The sequence below is a fragment of the Pimephales promelas genome, chromosome 3, assembly GCF_988280905.1.
Source record: "Pimephales promelas chromosome 3, fPimPro1.hap1.1, whole genome shotgun sequence".
NCBI classification, from domain to species: domain Eukaryota; kingdom Metazoa; phylum Chordata; class Actinopteri; order Cypriniformes; family Leuciscidae; genus Pimephales; species Pimephales promelas.
The window spans coordinates 26,792,535-26,813,630 of NC_142771.1; the positions used below are offsets into that span (position 1 = coordinate 26,792,535).

General features: G+C 39.5%; 1 protein-coding gene across 3 annotated transcripts in view; it reads left to right on the plus strand.

Annotated features, from left to right (window-relative positions):
• Positions 1 to 20,423, plus strand: part of prkcbb (protein kinase C, beta b) — a 127,724-nt gene extending 107,301 nt beyond the window's left edge. Inside the window, exons 17-18 of one of the 3 annotated variants that reach the window (XR_016155133.1) lie at positions 8,714 to 9,237; positions 9,376 to 11,202. Coding sequence is in view for 2 of the 3 variants with exons in the window: in XM_039685744.2 (XP_039541678.2) it covers positions 16,555 to 16,713 (159 nt within the window). In the remaining variant the exon portion in view is untranslated. Of the gene's footprint in view, positions 1 to 8,713; positions 11,203 to 16,554 lie in introns of those variants that run through there. The other 2 variants (XM_039685744.2, XM_039685743.2) reach the window with 2 other exon arrangements.
• Positions 20,424 to 21,096: the final 673 nt, after the last annotated feature.

Here is a 21,096-nt window from a genome sequence, read left to right on the forward strand (position 1 = left end):
GATAATGTCACTATTTAATATCACTGCACACTGTAAAAAATAAAACCGTAATTTTTACGGTAAAAATCCGGCAGCTGTGGTTGCCAGAACTTCACCGTTGAAAATACGGTAGGAACGTTAATGGTTTTACAGTCTGGACTGAAGATATACAGTAATAAGCCGTATTTCATTTTCTGATGAAATGTTGATTTACCAACCTTTTGATAAATTGATATCTGTTTTGTTCCATTGTAATATACTGACAACCAATAATCATCACAGCATTGATGAGTTGCATCAGCAATCAAAGCTCATCACAAGTAGTCTTCCATTAGAAAGTTTATACTTGTGTAAAGAAGCTGCACTGTGTCATTTACACAAACATTAAACACCATCATGGTTACACACATGAAATAAAAAAAAAGAATAAACATTCATTTAACAACATTATATGTACAGTAACATAAAACCCTAATGTACTGTACATAACTGAAAAAAAAGAAAAAACAAGAAAACTCTGTGGAACCATAGTTATTTCAACAAAAATACATAAAATGTGAAGTGTCACACAGGGAATTGTGGATATCAATTTACGGTTCTTCACTGTAAAATATACAATGAGTTGTTCTTTTTCACTTAAAAAAAACTGTTAATTTTACAGTAAAATTGTATCACAGTTATTTACAGCATATAGTACGGAAACTTTAAACTAACAGTTTTGCTGTCGCCGTCTTTTACTGTTAAAATCACGATTATTTTTTACAGTATGGCTAAACTCAAACATGAATAATCTGGAAACAAAGTCAACATTTGCTGAATTTTCTGCTTGAAATCATTCCCATCTTTGGTTCTTCAGGCTTTCTTGCACATTTAGTTACATTAGCTCACTGTTCAGGTGTGTGTGTGATTGGGAGTGTTCACGTGGCGTTTGCTGCCAGTGGCAGCAGATGGATGTTTGTGTGCTGGTGTCATTAGCTGAGCACAAAGACGGATGATTTTAGACCCTCTTCGCGACGATGCCCGCATGCCGGATGGACACTCTAATAACGTGATTCGCAAACTTCATCAAAGGCAATTAGGATCTGAACAAGACTAATTTTGTCTCATATGGAGACCAAAAAGACATGCACATAAAAACGTTTTCAAAACTTAGTAAGAGGCATCCGTAGGCAACATGTTAAGGCATCACAGGCAAGCTGAGAGAAAATGTGAGATAAATGTGATTCATTCCGTTAGGAGAGCACTGAAAATTGTGGCCAATATGGATTATTGTTTTCATGCCTGTAGACCCTTTTTGCTGGGGCATGAGTCTGAGTAAAAAAAAAAAACACTGATAAATTCTTGTGTCAGTAGAGATTGCCATATGATATCCTGAGAATATTTTTTTTTAATTGTCGTGTGTTTCCTATCAGCTGTTTAGAAACAGAATTAGCAATGCCAGATTCGTGAATGAATCGTTCTTCTGATCTAATTAGTCAAAATTGTTCTCCAAAAGTTGCAAAATTGTTCATTATTCAGTTTGATTCGTTCAGACCCTCCACTTATGCACTGAATCTTTTGCATTGTATCTGTAATTGGATACTTTGGTAGACAGAAAACAAAAATAGCACCGGATGAGGGGATATATACCTACAATCCTTTGTAGGAATAAAAACATGACTTCTGTCGTTTGTCTATGATGAAGCAGCTCTGTATTGTGCATACAGCTTGTGTAAGATGCTTTTTATGGCCTTTGTTAAATATTAAAATAGGTTTTTGTCAATGTTAGTTCATGTTCTTGTCATGAATTTAGGCATCTCAACATAATAATACACAATAAGAAATATGGATAATTATTCATTTGAGATAAAATAGAGGTGGGAAGTAACTCATCAAAAAATGAAATTAAACATTTTCCATAATCTATCACTATCCCTTTGAATAAGTAGATGGGTGCAAACGTAATCTAAAAATAGAGACATATGAATATACAGATAATAAATAAATATAATGGAATCACTAATAATGCCTGATTTGGTCTCAATGTATTGTTCATCAAATATGTCTTCAGTATTTATTGGATTAACTCGTGTCTCCTGTGTGATTCCTAAGTGTGTAGAGCATTCAAAAAAACTTTTGACTTTTATATTGCCAAAGGCATATCCCAATGTACATTCATTTAGCTGACGCTTTTATCCAAAGCGACTTACAATTGCTATATATGTCAGAGGTCGCACGCCTCTGGAGCAACTAGGGGTTAAGTGTCTTGCTCAGGGACACATTGGTGTCACACAGTGGATTCGAACCCGGGTCTCTCACACCAAAGTGTCTTAACCATTGAGCCATCACCACCCCTTGTTGGCAGTGAGGCAGCTAACTAACTAGGCATTCTTTTCAAAACTATAATGTGCATTTGAAGGTCCATGTAGACTGAAGACTGTTCCCGAGAATCTGCCCGTTTGCGGAGTACCTCCTCGCCCAGATCTCACTCCGCTGGGAAACACAGTAGTCTGACGTAGGATTTGGATGGAGTGTCCCTCTACACATCACAGCCTGTGGCTCTGAAATTAAGCGTGACAGCAGTGTCTGGCAAGGGATCATGCCATTGAGGTGGATTAGGGAATCGCACCCAGGTGATGCGAGACAGTCAGAGTGATTTTACAGCTCAGGTTTGGAGCAGAACGAGGGGACGGCCTCCATACGGAGCTCTTCATTTCTCTGCTGGTGCTGTTGAATTATCTGGTGGCAGGTGAGAAGTGACTATTGATTTGTTGTTTGGGATGCTCGCCAGCTCTAGGTGGAACGCCTCTGGCTGTTTCTGCAGCAGATGGACTGTTGTTGCCTACGTGTTACAAGACTGGCAGTGATGGCCTGCGTGTGCCAGCCATGGGAAGGCGGCCCTCTGAACGCTGACAGTCTCGTCGCTGCCAGCGCTGCTCACTTTCACTTCCCGTATGTCAGTCGGCACCTTCTCTATGTCGGTGCAGATTGGACACGGTCACCCTAGTCTCGCCCTTTCATTGACACGCACTGTCCGTCATGCTCCGCTCCTGTTGGAATAAAGGAATGATGGGTGGAAGTGAATAGGGATCAAAGCCAGGTGAGGAGAGTGACGGATTCATTGTGAAACGTCAGGTTGATAATGTTTATGCTGGTGCTGGTTTTGGTGATCATCATCAGTTAAATGGTGAAGCATTATGTCAAGCATGATCTTTTGGTGAATGCATTAATGCATCTTTCAGTCCTGGAGGGCCACTGTCCTGCAGAGTTTAGCTCCAACCCTCAAACACACCTGAGCAAGCTAATCAAGGTCTTCAGGATCACTAGAAACTCACAGGTACAGTAGGTGTGTTTGATCAGGGTTGGAGCTAAACTCTGCAGGACAGTGGCCCTCCACGACCGAGTTTGAGAAACCCTGGGTTAAAGGGATAGTTCACTCAAAAAAGGACTATTTTGCACAATGTCCCTGGTATCTTTCCATACAGTGAATGGGAATGGAGCCCCATTTTGAGCCCCAAAATGACAATGACCAAGTTTGACATCAGTGATTATTCATCTTAAATGATAATATGATTATTTCTGGGAGACCTACTGTATTCCACACCCAAATTGCACAGCCAGCTTTTCCACCTCTAATTCTAATACATTTATTTTAGATTCAGTTAGATGGATATTCTGTTTTTCCAATTCAAGTATAGTTATACAGATTATCCTAATTATAATTTAGTTGGTATTTATATTAAGGTTTGTTTTGTGTGTGTAACTGTGGATGATTGGGAACATTTTCTTTATAATGTTTATAATATACGTTTGGCGTCATTAATTATGCTGCGTTCACGTGCTATGGAAAATGGGATATTTTCCACTTGTGAACTGGAATACCAGTTTACCAGTGTGTTGCGTTCAAGTGCTTTTGTTGTCGTCATGTGGTAAAAAGATGGAGATCCAGACCTGTTATTTAGCTAAAACTATTTTAGATTGCTTAAGTCTTCTGCTACAGCAAGAAAATTATTTATCAAAACTCAAAAGGTAAATAATATGCTGTATATTTTCTAGATCATGAATAGTATACAATTTTTTTTTACCATTCACGACTCTCGTGGTGCTCTCCGCCATTTTGAAATGGTCAAAGGTTATCTCATCTCGGCAACTCGTCCATCAAAATATTCTACGAGTTGCCCCACATGAGGGGGTGTTCATGTGCATTTTCCAAGTCGGCTTTTGGTATTTACCATAATTACCATAGCACATGAACGCAGCATTAGACCAGGGGTTTTCAACTCCAGTCCTCGCGACCCACTGCTCTGCATATTGCGTATTTCTCCCTTATTTAAAGGGTTAGTTCACCCAAAAATGAAAATTCTGTCAGTATTTACTCACCCTCATGTTGTTCCAACCCCGTAAGACCTTCGTTCATCTTCGGAACACAAATTAAGATATTTAAGATATTAAGATCGCTCCTGCATTCAGTCCGTAGGCTTCTTGAGGGACTGGCTCTTGCTGTCCTCGAAAAGTCATTAAAGACATCGTTAAAGTAGTCCAAGTGACTACAGGGGCTCAATCTTAAGTTTATCAAACGACGAGAACACTTTTGTGCGCAAAAAAACAACAAAAATAACGACTTTATTTCAACTATTCACTTCCTTCTCCATAAGCCTGTAAGTCAGTTAACGTAGTGTGATTGCGTAGAGCTACGTCACACGTAGGCTCACTATTGGCCGACGCTGGTCATGTGTGTGTGATGCGTGTGACGTACAATAACAGAAGCTTACGCTATTAAACTAGTAACCTGACTCGCGCAGAGGGAGAAATAAACGAATAGTTGAAATAAAGTCGTTATTTTTGTTGTTTTTTTGCGCACAAAAGTGTTCTCGTCGTTTGATAAACTTAAGATTGAGGCCCTGTAGTCACTTGGACTATTTTAACGATGTCTTTAATGACTTTTCGAGGACAGCAAGAGCCAGTCCCTCAAGAAGCCTATGGACTAGTATGCAGGAGCGATCTTAATATCTTAAATATCTTAATTTGTGTTCCGAAGATGAACGAAGGTCTTACGGGGTTGGAACAACATGAGGGTGAGTAAATACTGACAGAATTTTCATTTTTGGGTGAACTAACCCTTTAACACACCTGATTCAGATCCTCTGCTCATTAGGATAGAGAGTCTATCCTAACGAGCTGAGGATCTGAATCAGGTGTGTTAAATAAGGGAGACAAATGCAGAGCAGTGGGTCGCGAAGACTGGAGTTGAATTAGACGCATTAAATTGATCTTAGGTGACAATGTAGGCTTGATATTTACACAGTTTTCTCTTTCAAATAAAAGTTGTTCTGTTGAACTTGCAATTGATCAAAGAATCCTGAAAAAATGTATCACGGTTTCCATAACAATATTAAGTAGCACAACTGTTTTCAACATTGATAATGAAACATTTTTCTTGCAGCAAATCAACCTATTAGAATGATTTCTGAAGGATCATGCGAAACTAAAGACTAGAGTAATGATGCTTTAAATCAGCTTTGCAATCACGGTGATAAATGACATTTTAAAATATAGTAGAATAGAAAACAGCTATTCACAGTTAAAGTTTTGGTCCGTAATATTTCACAATATTACTGTTTTTACTTGGTATGTCTCTCTATATTTACAATAGCATGTGTGCACAACCTCTGGTCTGTAATCATTTTACTGTTAATGGCTATGGATAAAAGCAGCTTGAGAAGACACTGTGGAAACACCATCATCTCATGCTGAGGTCTTTTGAACAAGGCTTGCCCAGAGTGAAAGTTGAAGAGCATATTGTAGACAGAAGTGAGAACCATGGGTTGTATGAGCGTGATGCTCTGTAGCTTTTGCTTTAGAGAATGTTATTCTCCTTTCATTCCCTCTCCCTTTATCCCAGTGTGCAGCAGTCATTCAGAGATATCTGTGTGCCAGAGAGAGGATGACAGGGGAAGTATGGATGCATGTGTGCGAGAGAGAGGGAGAAATAGTTGTAAATGGGTTGTGTTTAACACAGCGGTCTTCAGACAAGCCACTTGTCACGTGTGTCTTTAATAACAGGGACTGTTCACAGTGGATGTGCTCCCCTGATGCTAATGACTCCAGACAGGTGGTTTTAAGAGGACACCGAAAAGCTTTTGCCTCAATATTCAGGGCTGGATGAGATGCAGGTCATTCGACTCTCAGTGGGTTCACTTGCCTGGGTGGCACGGCGTGTATGGCGGTGAGTGGGCAGATCCATGAGTCGCAACCTCCCGTGATTGCGTTAGGAAAAACGAATGCATCTGCAGCGGGGCGGCCGAGGTCAGGTGGCTGCTGCATCGTACCGTTAATTGAGTTTAAATTAGAGGGGCTTCTGAATGCAGAGGTACACAGATGCTGCGCGAGGTGATTTAATGGTTCCCACACAGATGTTATGCCTCAGTGCTCTCACTGTGTGTGTGTGTGTGTGTGTGTTTAGTATTTCGAGGTGGTGAGTGGAAAACCAAGAAAGTCTGAGCTTTGACTGCGTTTCTGTCTTATTTACGATGTATTGGTTGTAAATCATTCACATGGTGGTCAGATCTCTCTTGCTGAAAATGCAGAGCCACATCTAAAGCTATTGTGTTCGCTGCCAGGTCTACGCTAAGGATTCTGGGCTAATGGTACAGTCAAGAAAATTAGGTCATTTCTTGCTGTATGAAATAGGGCTTTTAAAGGCTTAAGCTTTTGTTGGGCTGCCTGGTGGCAAGGGGGGTATTTATTTTGAAGGATTTTAGTCTTACTAATGCTTCTGTTTACCTCGAATTCAGGTAAATACTGCATTTGAAGAATGTGATGGATGCTTTTTGTAGACCTTAATCATGCAGTGATGGATTATAAACTGTTCTGTGCAATGCTATTATAAAAGGAATTCAAATAAATAAATAATTGTACTAATCAAGAATGCGTTAAGTTATTTATGATGATGTTACAAAATAAGTGCTGTTCTTTTGAATGAGTACCAACTCATGATTTCATCATCCACTTTAGGACACATAAAAGTTCTTTTTATCCTAAAAATGAGTTCTCTAAATGTAATTCAGCATTGAAAACATTGGGAAATTGAAAGAATATATATTGTTACTATATAGATCGTTTCCAGTTTTTTAAAAAGTGTTTTCATTGCTTTTATTTTGAAGGAGCTGTGGTGAATGTTCCCAAAGTTGATTGCCCACCCATTGTCCTCATTAGAAGCAGAGCCCCTTATAGACTTTAGCAAGGTCTTCACTCTGATTGGAGGAAATGATGAACTCCTGTGAAGTCGAAAGCTTGTGAATTTTTCCCGTGCTATGGGTCTATATTTGATCCATACACATCATATCTGATCTACAGCGTTTGTTTTGTTTCTCCGCTAATGACTGTGTAGAATTACAGTAGGCTATGGCACACAGTATGGAGTCAAAATATGTTTTTATAAATAATGCATATGCAGAACAGTAACACATGGATTGTGATATGCATCATACTGTGAGCTGTCTCAGCTCAACAGCAATAATTTTCACCACGTGCCAGATTTTTCCTCTCTTTTAATGTGGCTGCACCTACAGTATTGTTTGCCAAAGAAGAGGATGCAGAGATACATCATCATGGGCCAGAGGTAGAGAACTGGCCAGGTTTGGAAGGTTCTGTTGGTTTGACTTTGCTTGCTGTTCATGAATATTACATGACTGTGCTTTAAAAGGTGAGTTTTGCCAATGATCGATGCTCTCCACGTAAAGAGGTCCGTTTGTGTGCGTGGAATTTCATTCTCATTTACAGATTTGCTTGTGTGGACTCACCTGTTTATTTTACCCTTATGATAAGCGAGCTACTTAAATGTCACTGGAAGTGCAAAAGAACATTGGAATTTCAAAAGCTGACATTTGAACTGAAGCGTATGTGTTTGCAGTGGCATTAATGCTGCTGTTATTGTTTTCACTGTTGTTGTTGTCGTTTTCAAAAGCATCATGAATGACACCCTAACACGCCATTGACATCTGGAACATATTTCTGTATCAGTATGAGTGTAAAGGTCTCACACACACCTCCATGCATTCATATTCTCCAAGTTACACCCAATAGCCTGGTGGAAAGACCAGATTCAGGCTTCCCAATAGTGTAATATGAATTCCCATGCTCATCAATAGTTTAACCGGATCAATCTCCCCAAAAATTGAAGCACTGTCATCATTTATTTACTCTCACGTTGTTCCAAATTTTGAAAAAAATCTTAAAGTGCCATAAAAATGATGACTAATCCACTATATTTCATATGGCTTCTTGATGAACAAATTGAAGACATTATTCACTGATAATTTTATCTTTACCATTGAGCTTTTAACCACTGCAAACAAATAATTTAGGTGAACTTGAAAGCATGTAAATTCTTTAGTGTCCTTTAAAATAAATAAATGTTATAAATAAGCTGTACGTTGTAGTAAGACTTTTTTTGTGTGTGTTTAAAGCAAGATACTCTTTAAAAATACAGTTTTTGAATGATAATTGGTAAATCATGACAGACTTCTCATTTTGAAGGTGCTTTATTAACCCCCCTGGTTTGGACATACTGTACATTGCGCTGGTCTGTTTAACAGGATATGTATCCAGAATTGCCTGTCACAGCCCTAACATTCACATCCATTCCCATACTTTTATTTGTTCTCTCTTTTACTTTCTGCTTCTGTCTTTATGACCATGTTCATCATCCCCTCATCCATTACATGCCTCTCTTGTTCTTCTCTCCCTCCTGCAGTGTGGCCGGGATGCAGAGAACTTTGACCGCTTTTTCACCCGCCATCCACCGGTTCTCACCCCTCCAGACCAGGAGGTCATCATGAACCTCGACCAAGACGAGTTTGAGGGCTTTTCCTTCATAAACCCAGAATACCTTGCCATGGAAGCCCAGAGTTAAGGGCGACCCCCCCCCCCCCCAAAAAACTAACCCAACCCTCCATCAAACCCCCTCTTCATCAAACCTCCTCATGTTTATGTACCATACACTCGGTGAAACGGCCACGTGTATGCATATAAACAGACATGCACCCAAAACTAAACCTTCTACATACATATGCATGCAAAATCTCAATATCTGTAGATTAGCCTAAAGGTGGCTGCGGCTTTCACAGCATCCCATTGAATGTATCCAGGCTGGAGGAGCATTTGAATCTTAAGGCCTTTGTCTTTATTCTATTTGTACTCTACTTTTTTTTTCCTGAATGTGCCGTGTATTGCATAGCTCTCTTCTAAACTTCCCTCAGATGTGTCTGTTGCAGCACCGTTGGTGCTCAGATTCAGCCATTTGCACTAAAGGTGCATGAATCACATACGAGATGCATAATGGCTAGCCTCGCTCAGTGATACTTTGCTTGTTTCAAAAAGAATGCAAACTCAAAAGGTTTTTGCATGATGATTTAGTTTTGCCTGAACTTTTATGATACATATGACTTTAGTTTCCTCTATAGTGCACCCCAGTCTTGTTTCAATCGCTGACTTGCATTGTACAGACTAGTAGAGAACAGAAATTTACCAAACTCTTTTTCTTTTCTTTTTTTTAAAAGCATGAGTAATATACTTTTTTGGGATGCCTGTATCCTGTTTGCGTGTACTGTATGTATGGGCCAGTAGAGCTTGATGGATGTGCCCGATTGTGGTAGTGATCTGCTTTTTTTTGCCTGATCATCTCACACCATCAGCAAACACTCACCCTTGTACAGGAAGCATGACTCCTGTGATGGTTCCCGTTGGCTCTTCCTTGTTTAACACTTGACTTCTGCTTAAAGGTCAGCCGGATTTTATCGAGAGGTATTTGACAGGCATATTAAATATCAGCTACCTCCTGCTAGAGTCAATTACAGATTGAGGTAGGATGAGAGAACAAGTGCTAATATCAGAAAAGAACTAGTGCTGTAGCCAACAACCTTTAAAAGACCCATCGGCCGTATATTACTGACCCCTAGGTTAGATATGAGTGTTTTGAATGGGTACGATCTAGAATCTCCAAAGAAAACAACATTTTTTTCAACATCATTGGAGTTTACAATGACAAAATGATGAGTCATGGGTAATATTTAAAAATGATACCCTGGATTTCATTGAAGAGCTTGTGTATGAGCAAATTAGTCTAGTTGGGACGCATTGATATAGCTTCGTTTCGCTTGAACGACTCCATCTTGAAGCATGTCAATAGAGACCCGCTGCGTGATAATATGCTGAAACTTGGTATGTGAAAACTGAGCATTTGTGTGGAACATAATATTGAGCTTCAAAGACAAAGTTCAGAAGAATAGGATATAAAGACACCGAATAATTTGCAGCAGCATTAAACAGAGTAGCTTTGAAAATAAAACATTTTGAGCGTGTAAACATTGCTCATAAGCACCAACAATAGGGGTCCGATGAAGCTATCTGACATTGTGTTAATGGGTCCAACAGGGACTGGTCGGCGTTTTAATACAGTGCCCTAATTTAGCACGGTGACTGCGTGGATACGACAGTTGGTCTAGAAACGCGAGCACTGTTCACGTCAGCGGTAACGGCAGCGAAGTCCCTGTGTGGAACAGATACCGTATCACTAAATGGAACTGGAAAGGCCACAAGAGCCACACATCCACAGAAATGGGTCAGATCCTCTCAGACACGAGAGTTCCCTGAGCGGTTATCCGTGCTGACTAGCGGCCAGTGGCTTTTATTGGAAACCACTGGGGCTTCATATCATATCTTCATCATAGGATTTCAGGGAAGGGATAATCTCTCTAAAATGGTTTCTCACATGAGAAGGTTTCCAGATAATGTTGTAGAAAAAGGTATTTTGTGGGACGAGATACTTTTGTTTAAAACATAAACAAAGGACAAAAAAAAAAAAAATGTGCATTTGTCATTACTGCCAAACAATACAGGGAGCAGTGCAGCGTAGGACTTTGATATTTTTTTAAGTGTCTTAAAATAAGCAAATAAAATGTGTCAAATGTTGTGTAATGTTATGAATTCTATGTGGTCAGTATTGTAGATAAAAAAGGGGGATTTTTTTTGTGTGTGTTTTCTATACCATAACATGTGCGTAGACTAAAGCTTTGTGCATGCATTACTGAGAACTGATTCAGCTTAATGGACATATTAGACGAGTGCTCTTGACCTTTCTGTGTGCTTTGCTTCATACATCCTCAATGCTTTTCTTGTGCCAAAGTATTTTCCACAAACAAAACGCAAATATACATTGAAATAAAAATGAAACCTCAATAGCCATTGTTTGGTTTTGCGTTGTTTCCCCTCATTGCAATTTTGAGTGTAACCTTGAAATGACACTGTGCCTGTAAATATGAACTCTGGAAACACAAAAGACTGTTGCCCATTCTAAGGTCCCGATGTAACATTTTATTCGATCACATAAAGCATTATTTGTATGTGTTTCTGAACTGCTTGGCAGAGAAAGTCTTGTCAGTTTGCTCAGAGCATCGCTGTATAAAACCAACTTGGACGGTATGCAGCATGTGCCCACGCTAAGCTCTGCATATTTCATGCCTGCCACTTAACATGAGAACATTTCATCCTGTTCCACCACCATTCAGCCAATGACATATGGAAAGAACATACATAGGGGTGGTTGAAAACTAGAGAGATGCTTTATATGCTGTATTAATCATGCTGCAAATTGTATTGTGAATACTGGTGCTGTTGTTGGTGCTGCCAACAACATACAGTACAATGTGGCCTGCTTGCGCAAGTATGCAGCATGGGGGTCCTAGAGATCTTTCAAACTTGATGTTTAGACGTATATGCGGTACACAGTTGAGTCTGGCGCTGTTAATTAATTCTGAATGTCGCAGCCTCAAATTAAATGAGTTGGTTAGCACGAAGTGTGTGCGGCTTATCAGCTGAAAACAGGTCAGCGTTTGATACTGCTGTTCTCTTCTTGCGCTGACATCAGCTCGGCGCTAATCCGCTCCTTTATAGAAAGCTCTGTGCCTTAGTATCGCACGAAATTACAGAATCACGATTGGAATTAAAGCCTGGCAAAATGAGCACCTTGGATTTAAGGGAGGGGGGGTGGGGGTTGTCGCTCGTCTTTTCTCTCCTTCCCAAGAGCTTTTTTTTTTTATTATTATGATCTTCCCCTTCGGGCTTTTGGTACAGCATGCATCTTGAACCCTATCTTTGCTATATATCTGTATGAAACCACGGGCGATAAATCGAGATCTGCTGAGGTGCAAACGTCTCATCCTGGTATTCTGAATGTGCCGACGTCCCTTGTTCTGCTGCTGTCATCCACCACTATATATGTCCACGTGCATCATAGCCTGTTTATGGGAACTGAACTGCTCAGTGTGCCCGTGCTAATCTCATCTTGTCAAACAGACCTGTATCTAATCAACACAGAATGGCACTGGCCTGCATCAGCATGGCAAGCTAGCATGGATATTCCTGTCAACTGAGACCATTTTGGACCATCATTCATCTCTAATTAGTGTCATTTATCATTTAGTGACGGTTCAGGATGACAAATATTTTGTTGGATGTTCTGTTTATGCTCTTTGATCTGTTATATCCATTCTGATGTTAACAATGTACACCATTTTTTCAGTTCCTGGTACCCAGCGCTACACCCATGCTAACAAACACAAGGTCAATTGCCAATTTAGGTATCTAAACGTGGATGCATGAGTTTTGTTATCTGTATATTATCTGTATAGAACACTTTTACATGGATCATTACAGCAGTAGACACACACATTTATATATATGGGATAATTCATTCTACTTTGGTCTATCTAATCATCTATAGAATAAGTAAATCTCAAGGTTATGTTGGATGGTTAGAATTAGCCTTTCAGAATCAAGCCAGTCCTGAGGTTTCCATGCCAATGCCCAGTGCCATTTACCTTCGAACTGTTTGGCTCTTGAGAGCTCAGGTAATCTAGTGGCCATCACTCTGGAGTTGTGGCTTGTGTGCTTCGCTGTGCTGTGGTGTGCTTGAACCAGCAAATGGACATAAGGTAGGAAATGTGCTTCTGTTGTTGTATTATATATCTTCCTCCTGTCCACTGTATTCTTCCTGTCTGGAGCTGTTTTTATCCATGTGCCAGGAGATCTGTCTTCCAGTTTTCTCTTGATGTGATCTGCATACCAATATTTGCAGTCATATGTATTCTCTGCGTCTGTGATCCTGGTTGTTTGTAAATCCTTTTCGCTGTGCTTTGACGGCACTCTCATCCCTCTCTCTGTCTTCCTCACCTGAAAGTGACTTTTCCCTGTTCTTTGTCATTTTAAAGTGCTATTCTATGTTCATTGCCTTGAAAAAAAAGAGATAACACTGCTTTGTCATTGTTGGTTCGTTGTCTTCAAATGTACTGAATGTTTGCTTTAAAACTGAGCGCCATGCTGCCATTTTGTACTTCCCACAATTCCCTCAGGCCCACCGTTACCAGCTGAAGTATTTTGGTGGAAATAATAAATGAATTGCATTGTTTTTTTTCCAAGAAAGGCTTCATCTTTTTATTATTAGATTTGTTAATTATAACAGTTTATTTGACAGGAAAAATGGTGAAATTGCAACATTTTATTCCCTTTTACACAGCAATCCCAGTAAATTACCATAAAATTACAAGAATGACTTTACCAGTAAATACACAAATATGTTGGTCACATAAGCAACGGTGTTCTGGCTGTTTACCAGTAAGAGACTATTCACACATCAGTACCAAAATACCAGTAAATTCAGGTGTTTGGGGATGATCAAACAGAACGCGCTTTGGTTCTTAAAAACACGAAACGAGCATAATAGTATCCAACTGCAAGGGCGCAATGCTGATGAATGGAAAACAAGGAAGGGTCTCCAGGGTGACACGTTAAAAAAACTGTGAGATGTGCCGCAATGGTCAAAGAGGATCATCTAGCTCATATTTAAATAGAAAAACTATTAAAAAGCTTACTGTAGACAGTGGAGAAATCACGTCATCTCCATAAGAACTTTGATTGGTCCAAAGCAGACTTTGCGCGTTCATACCGGTAATCTTCATTATGCGTTCACACAGAGCACATTACCAGTAATATTCTGGTAATGTTACAACTTCCCTTGCTAGTAAATTGCCAGAACCGGTATTTTTGAAAAGGTCACACATGAAATCTTACCGGTAATTTACAGGTAAAAACTGTATGTGCGAAAGGGGCTTGCAGCATTGACAAAAAGGAGTGTCATTTCATAATAAGAGTTTTTATAAATCCTCATTACAAAGATTTAAAAAAAAAAAACTGAATAATGTGTACTGACGCATCAATCAAAATACAACCAGGATGATACACTAACTAGGGTCATGATGACTCAAGGACGCCACGTTTCTGCCTCTGAGTAATTAAAGTAGACAGTGAAAAATAAAAATAGAAAAACTAGTAAAAAGCAGAATGATCAAGCAAAATTATACTTTAATTGTAGATGATACACAATAGCAGAGTTGTTGTGTCAAAGTGAAACACCTGTATAATATAACATCTACAAAGTGATCTATAATGTGGACAATATATCTAATCTGTCTAGAGACATATATCTGTTCAGTCATAAAATGCTAGAGGGCACAGGCCTTTACATGCAATCTGCAAGCAATTCACCTTTGGCTAAGCCACGCCCTAGAATGTAGATTGACCAATCACAGCGCAGCCAAGAACGAGCTCCCACAGAGGTCCGACACTTTTTAACCGCGCTCCATTGACTTTTAACACAGGTGTCTCATATTTTTGGTCTCGGCAGGCTATTACTGTCGCCGTTTTATCAAAAATATGATTAAACGTTGTGCCTGGGGCATTTGTAACACAGATATGCATTTCCCAGAGAGGTTGGAGGGGGGTGTCCATTTTTTCCCTTCCCAAAACTGAAGTCAAATCCTGACAAGAGTCGTCTTTGGATTAAACTGTGTGGACGTCCTCAGTCAGCTAAACCCCTCAAAGATCAACAAGCACATCTTTTTTTATCTAACCTTACTGTGAAGTTATACTAGTCAGACCGTTTCATAATGTTTTAGGTTATGATTTCGGTTCTCATACCGGTTGACGATACGCTAGCACACGCTGCTAATAAATACAACTTTATACTCGTGTAGTCCGTTTGCTTTGTAATAACGATTATAGAAGTAAATAGAGGCCTACCCAGCTCTATTCTTTTTTATGTATTTTTTATTTTTATTTTAATCTGAGGCAGAAACCAGCTTGCATATTCACTCATTGAACACAACGTAATGGCGTTCATTCAGGAATATGTATTTTTTTCCTCCACTATAATTTGAGATGAAAGCCCCATCAAACCCATTTCTACAAGACAACCCAGCGTAGCACTGTGTGTGAATTTGTGCATTGAAACGTTATGCAGTATTTGCGTTGCTGAAGCTTCTTGCTCCACTGACGCTCAGCATATTGAGCGCGGCCCTCCCCCCCACGCCAGCGTTTCCTTTGCCTTCATGGATTTACATTGCCAAGCAGTGCATTAACAATGTCTAGCCCCAGAGAAGGCCCAGTCCTCTCTCCTTCACTCTGTTTTTTTCCTATCCATCTTTCCCACTCTCTCACACCTTCTGTCACATTCCCTCTATCCCTTTCTAGCTTACTCTGGCCCACCTTGCCCCCATCCCCCCCCCCCTTCTTTCTTTCATTTACTCTGTCTTCTTTCCCTCTCCATCCTCCCACTCAGTATGTGTTTGAATGTGTGTGTGTGTCCTCTGAGCCAGGCTGGCTCTTCCCTCGGGCACGCTGGCACACAAGGCCACAGCAGCAGTAGCGCAGCGGAGAGGAATTCTCCCAGTAAGAACAGCCCTGTGGGCCTAACAAACCGTCTGCCCCTTTCATTTAGACTCCTCTCGCCGAGAGAAGCAGTGGGATATAGAGTAAAAGAGAAAAGCCAGCCGTGCCTACGCTTTAGCATTTCATAAAAGAAACAGCACCGCACAGTGTCAATGCAGCGAGCGTCTGCCACAGCAGATCTGGATGGGGACTGTCATTGAGATATGAGTCTCATCAGTGGCCTGGGCGTCTTTTTAAGTGCTTGTGTGTTATAGTGTCTTCTCCTGAAGTGGAATCCCTTCTTCTTCTGCACACACTTCTTCTTCAGCCTTTAACACAGCTGGGTTTCTGCCTAGAGTCGGATTTCCATCAGCTTCCAATTTAATGTGGATTTTTAAGGAACAGTTCACCCAGAAATGAACATTCTGTCATTATTTACTCATCCTCATTTTAATCCAAAGCTATATGCTGGTTTTTTTTGTTTGTTTTTTTTTTTCAAATTGAATATTTATATATGAAGAGTTCAGATGCAAAAGCCTCTAAATGCCATTTGAAATGTTCTTCTTTAATGATGATTTTTATCAAACTTGTATATTTAAGTTCAGTAATTTCACTTAAATGGCAATGATAATTACCTATTAATTGTTATTGTTAATTACTTGTGTTTCACTGGAAAAAAAAATAACAGTATACAGGTTTGGAACAACATGAGGTTGAGTGAATAATGACAGAAGTGCGATTTTTTGGGTGAACTATCCTTTCAAGATCTGAGGATTTTGAAGGTAATATTTTGCAAATGCAACTAACACCCCTTTCCTTTCTCTTTTTTTCTAGCGAAACAGCCGAGATACCTGCAACTTTGACCGAGAGTTCACTAAAATGGCTGTGGAGCTCACGCCCATCGACAAGCTGTTTATCATGAATCTGGACCAGGACGAGTTCCTGGGGTTCTCCTACACCAACCCGGAGTATGTCAATCCCACACAGGGTTAATCAAGCATACGCACCAGAGACTGCTGGCCATGTATCTCTCTGTCTGCCTGTATGTGTGTGACATGTATGCTCAGGGTCGTGAAAGCTCACTCATATTACTGTAACAGGATTTTACCAAAGGGCTCAGGTTGGCCACCTCAGTACATAGCTGTGCGGTATTCAGACAAGTTCCCATGAAGCCAGAATTCAACTAATCTGTCTCACCATAAGTCAAGCGTTTCCCTCTTCCTTTCACACTTTGAAGGGAACGGTAGTCCCGCAGCTTTGCGAGATTGCATTCTGTGTTGGTGTTTATACAATGGTAAACGCGGCCTATGCAACAAATGAGGAACAAACACGACTAACCCCGAGTGAGCAATTTGAAAAACAACAATGCCGCCTTCAATTATTTATTTGCGGTTCATTATTTTTTCCCCCCGTTTGGTCTCTATCTGAGCTGAGCTAATGTTTAATTCACTGGCTTAAACCCATTATACCAAAATATTATTACCTTCCACACATGACTTGAGCCGGCGATCCCATGCAGCCTCTGCAAAGTGCTGAATCCTGGCAGAAGAAAGAGAAAGAGACAAAAGATGTCAAGATGGTTGCAAAGTGAAAATGTAATTATCATTCATAAAACACTTTATTTCAGGAAGGATTCATATCACTGGGTTTGGGGAGAGCGAAGATTTGTAAAGCTACTAGTTAATATTTCAGTGTCTTTGAGGTCAAGGATTAGAAACAGCCAGATATATCAAACGCAGTCGACGCCGTCTTGCAATACAGAATTCAAATAGTACATAACTGTGTATCTATGCACCTTGTAGGAAACACAATGTGCCATTTTTCAAAGGACGTATCAGCATCCTTGTGATTTCAAATGCTTCATTTGCATGATTGCAATAGTTTGTTTATCTTCTAGGCATAATACTTTTGGATATATCTATCATTCAGGCGAGAAAACTGGTTTTCAATCACAGAAAAATCATTCTTGCATTTCCGAACACTTGGTCTAGATCAGTCATATATACGATGTGATTCGAGTCCGCCACCTATGTGCACTGATGATGACTCATAGGCTTTGTGTATATACTAAGCACTTTCTGAAACGACATGTAGTAGGTTTATTTATTAGCTACCTTCTCGTTCACTTAAAAGATAAAGGCATTCCGTTGATAAGGTTTTGCGTGTTGGAATTTATTATCATTACACATTAATTTGTCCCATGCATCATCTTCAGGTTGTTGTTTTTTTTATATATATATGTAAGCATATTCATTTGTCTAAAAGGTAGGCCTACTTGATGAAACCTCTAATGAAAATGACTTTGAGATTAGATACACATAGGGTTCTCACTCTTGAAGAAGCAGAGCTGGATTTATCTGTTCTGCCCGCTTTTGTACAGATCCTCACCTCTTTAGTGCTGTGTGTGTACGGTGCCGTCTATGTGAGGTGATTAGTTGCAGTGTTTTGATTGGGATAAGTGATAGCCTTCATTTTATACTCACCGACCGTGTGGCTGCATGGTTGCGCTATCCCATAGTGCTGACTGAGACCCGTTCGCTCCATAGAAAGTTAAGCCGCCGCATATCGATCAGGCAATTATCAAAAAGAGAAAGAAAAAGCATATATCAGTTGACACCGTGGAGCGTGCCGTGAGGTGAACGCGAGGTGATTTAAGAGGGAAACTTTCGCAGGCTTAAAGGCACAGGGTGTCCGCTTAATTGCCAGTCGAATAGTTTATGACTCTGAGGTCAGCTCCAGGGATAAAGGATATGCCACAAACACATAGATACTGAATGAGATGCAAGGTCAATCATTGAAGTTATAACTTATTGATGTACTTATGAGAAAATATGTAATATGGTCTATTTATAATACAGATATTCAGTGTAAAAAATGCTTTTGTCTGGTTTCTTTGTGGATGATGTGTCTCGACAACAACAGTCTTTCGAATTGTTGTCTGAGGATGTGTTAATCATTTCCTTATCTATAATAATATTTTTCCTAATATTTAGTAATAAATGGTATGTAATATCCAATGGGTTTTCCTGTATTATTAAATGTATAATCAAAATACCATTCTAACAAATTCAACATTCAATTTTATAATATTGCCTATTGAATGTTAGGCTATATAATCAATGTTGTTCTCTTAGATTAGATTAAGAAGTGGGTCCCTCGTATATATTTTGGGGTCCTTTGGCATCAAAATGTTTATACTCTTATATTAAATATTGTAATATTGCACATCTAACATTGAATAATGTTCATCAAGTTGCTCATTCTGGTGGTCATTTAAAGGAACACCAGGTAACTTTATTTTTGAAGATAAATGGAGGATAAGATAGCTTCCGTAACATGGTCAGGCAGACAAAAAACACAAAGAGATAGCATGCAAGCAATATAATGTACATACTAGTCCAAAAGCATGACAGCCAAGTCCGCATTGGTCGGGCACCCCTTCAGCTCACGCCAGAAAATGCTGGCCCAATCTTGATCTCTGTTCTGCCTTTAACGCATTTACTTTCTCTTTTTTCTCTTTTTGCTTTGCTCCGATAAAACCTTTGCTTTCTTGTTTTTCCGTGCTGCTTCGGCCATGACTAAAACATTTGGCTTGCACGTCCGATTTTAAGGAAGTGAGGGTTGTGGTGGAAGTGACGTATATGACGTACAGCAGTCGAATTTTGTAGTTCTCTTTGTTCGCCGGTTACTACCCGAAACCTGAAGTTTAAAAGTATGATTAAAAACGATACAGACCCCGTCAGGCAATGGCAGACGTGTCATACAACCTATTGTAAGTCGATGTAGCATCACAAGAAACTTGGAAATACTGTATATTATGAAGGTTGAAAAGTTACCTGGTGTTACTTTAATGTCTTATTTTTGTTCTGTATTTCCTTCATATTTATAATCATGAAGTTTCTGAACACCAGACCAGAGATCTTTTATAAATCTATAAAACACACACACACACACAATTTAAATCTGTCTTTGGTTTTGTGGTTTTAAAGAAAATCATGAATGACATGACACTAAATATTTCTCTTTTTTATTTTTTATTTTTTAGTTTAGAAGGGGGAAAAATATTGTTGCTTAAAATGTGAAAATAATTGATTGACCATTTTTTATATCTGATTATGAGTAATTTGGACTTCAGCTGAACTTTAGCATTTCTCATCACACATCTAGTTTATTGAATAAAATGCCAAATTTTCTTGTTAAGGTTGGCTTCTATGTGGAGTCACATCTAAACTGACCCATTTAAAACAACTGTGTGTGTGTGTGTGTGTTTACTGCACTTAAGGGATTAATATTTGGGTGACTCAGACAAACATACAGTATTTTCTGGCATGTGAGACGCTGCAGCCCCTGTGAGTGTTTTGTTAAGCACAAGATGCTATCTGCCAAAGAAATGTCCCATCTTATCAGCTGCAGAAATTCATGTTTGGGAAATGAGACGATGCGACTGGAGTCATGGGCAATCTGCAGACGCAAATTATTCCCCTGGCCTGCCGTCACTCAGAGCTGACTCCCACATGATTTGATCTTTCAAGAAGATCTCCCTCACCCAAGTCCAGCACTCCAGACCTGGGACAAAACAAAATGGTATAAACAAGAATGAGAACAATTACCCACAATCTCTCTCTTCTGTCAGAATCATCATAATGCTGTTGTGTGTGTGCGTGCATGCATTAGAATATAAAGGTTTCATTCTCGAAATGTCATCCTGGTTCTTTCTCTGAGGCTCGGTGCTGAGTGAGCACTTTTGGTGTAGCTTTCATTGTGACAGTTAATGAAATTATTTGCCTTTGACAACAGCTCATTATATGCCTCAAAGGCATTGTCTGTGACTGCTGTGTTCTGATCTTTTTCATTCTCTTCCTGTTTTTTGTTTTTTTTCTTCACCCCCTTTGGAGTTATATATATATATATATATATATATATATATATATATATATATACAAATCCAATTAAAATCATCCCCATGACAAAGAATCTGCCAAGGGAAAGACCAAAGTTAGCCTTAAAAATAGAACATATGGATGGAGACAAGACTGCAATGTAAAGTTTGCGATAGAATAATACGCTTCATAATGACTACACCCCGCAAGTCATTTATCAGCATATAATTTGAGAGAGATTCCCATACATCCTCCCTGCTTACTCATGCAATCATCTCTGTACAGTTGAAACAGACTAATGGTGTATTCAAGTCCTCCTGGGGAGTTTGTATGTTCAAGTTGGTAAGTCATAATTATGATAGCTGGTGCATTGAATGCTGCCTTCATGTGCTATCAGAAATGTCCTTCTTCTGAAGGTGTGATTATGAGCTCTTCTCATTCAAGTGCTTTGTTGTCAGAAAGAAAGGGAATTATGGAGGACACCAGATTTATTTTT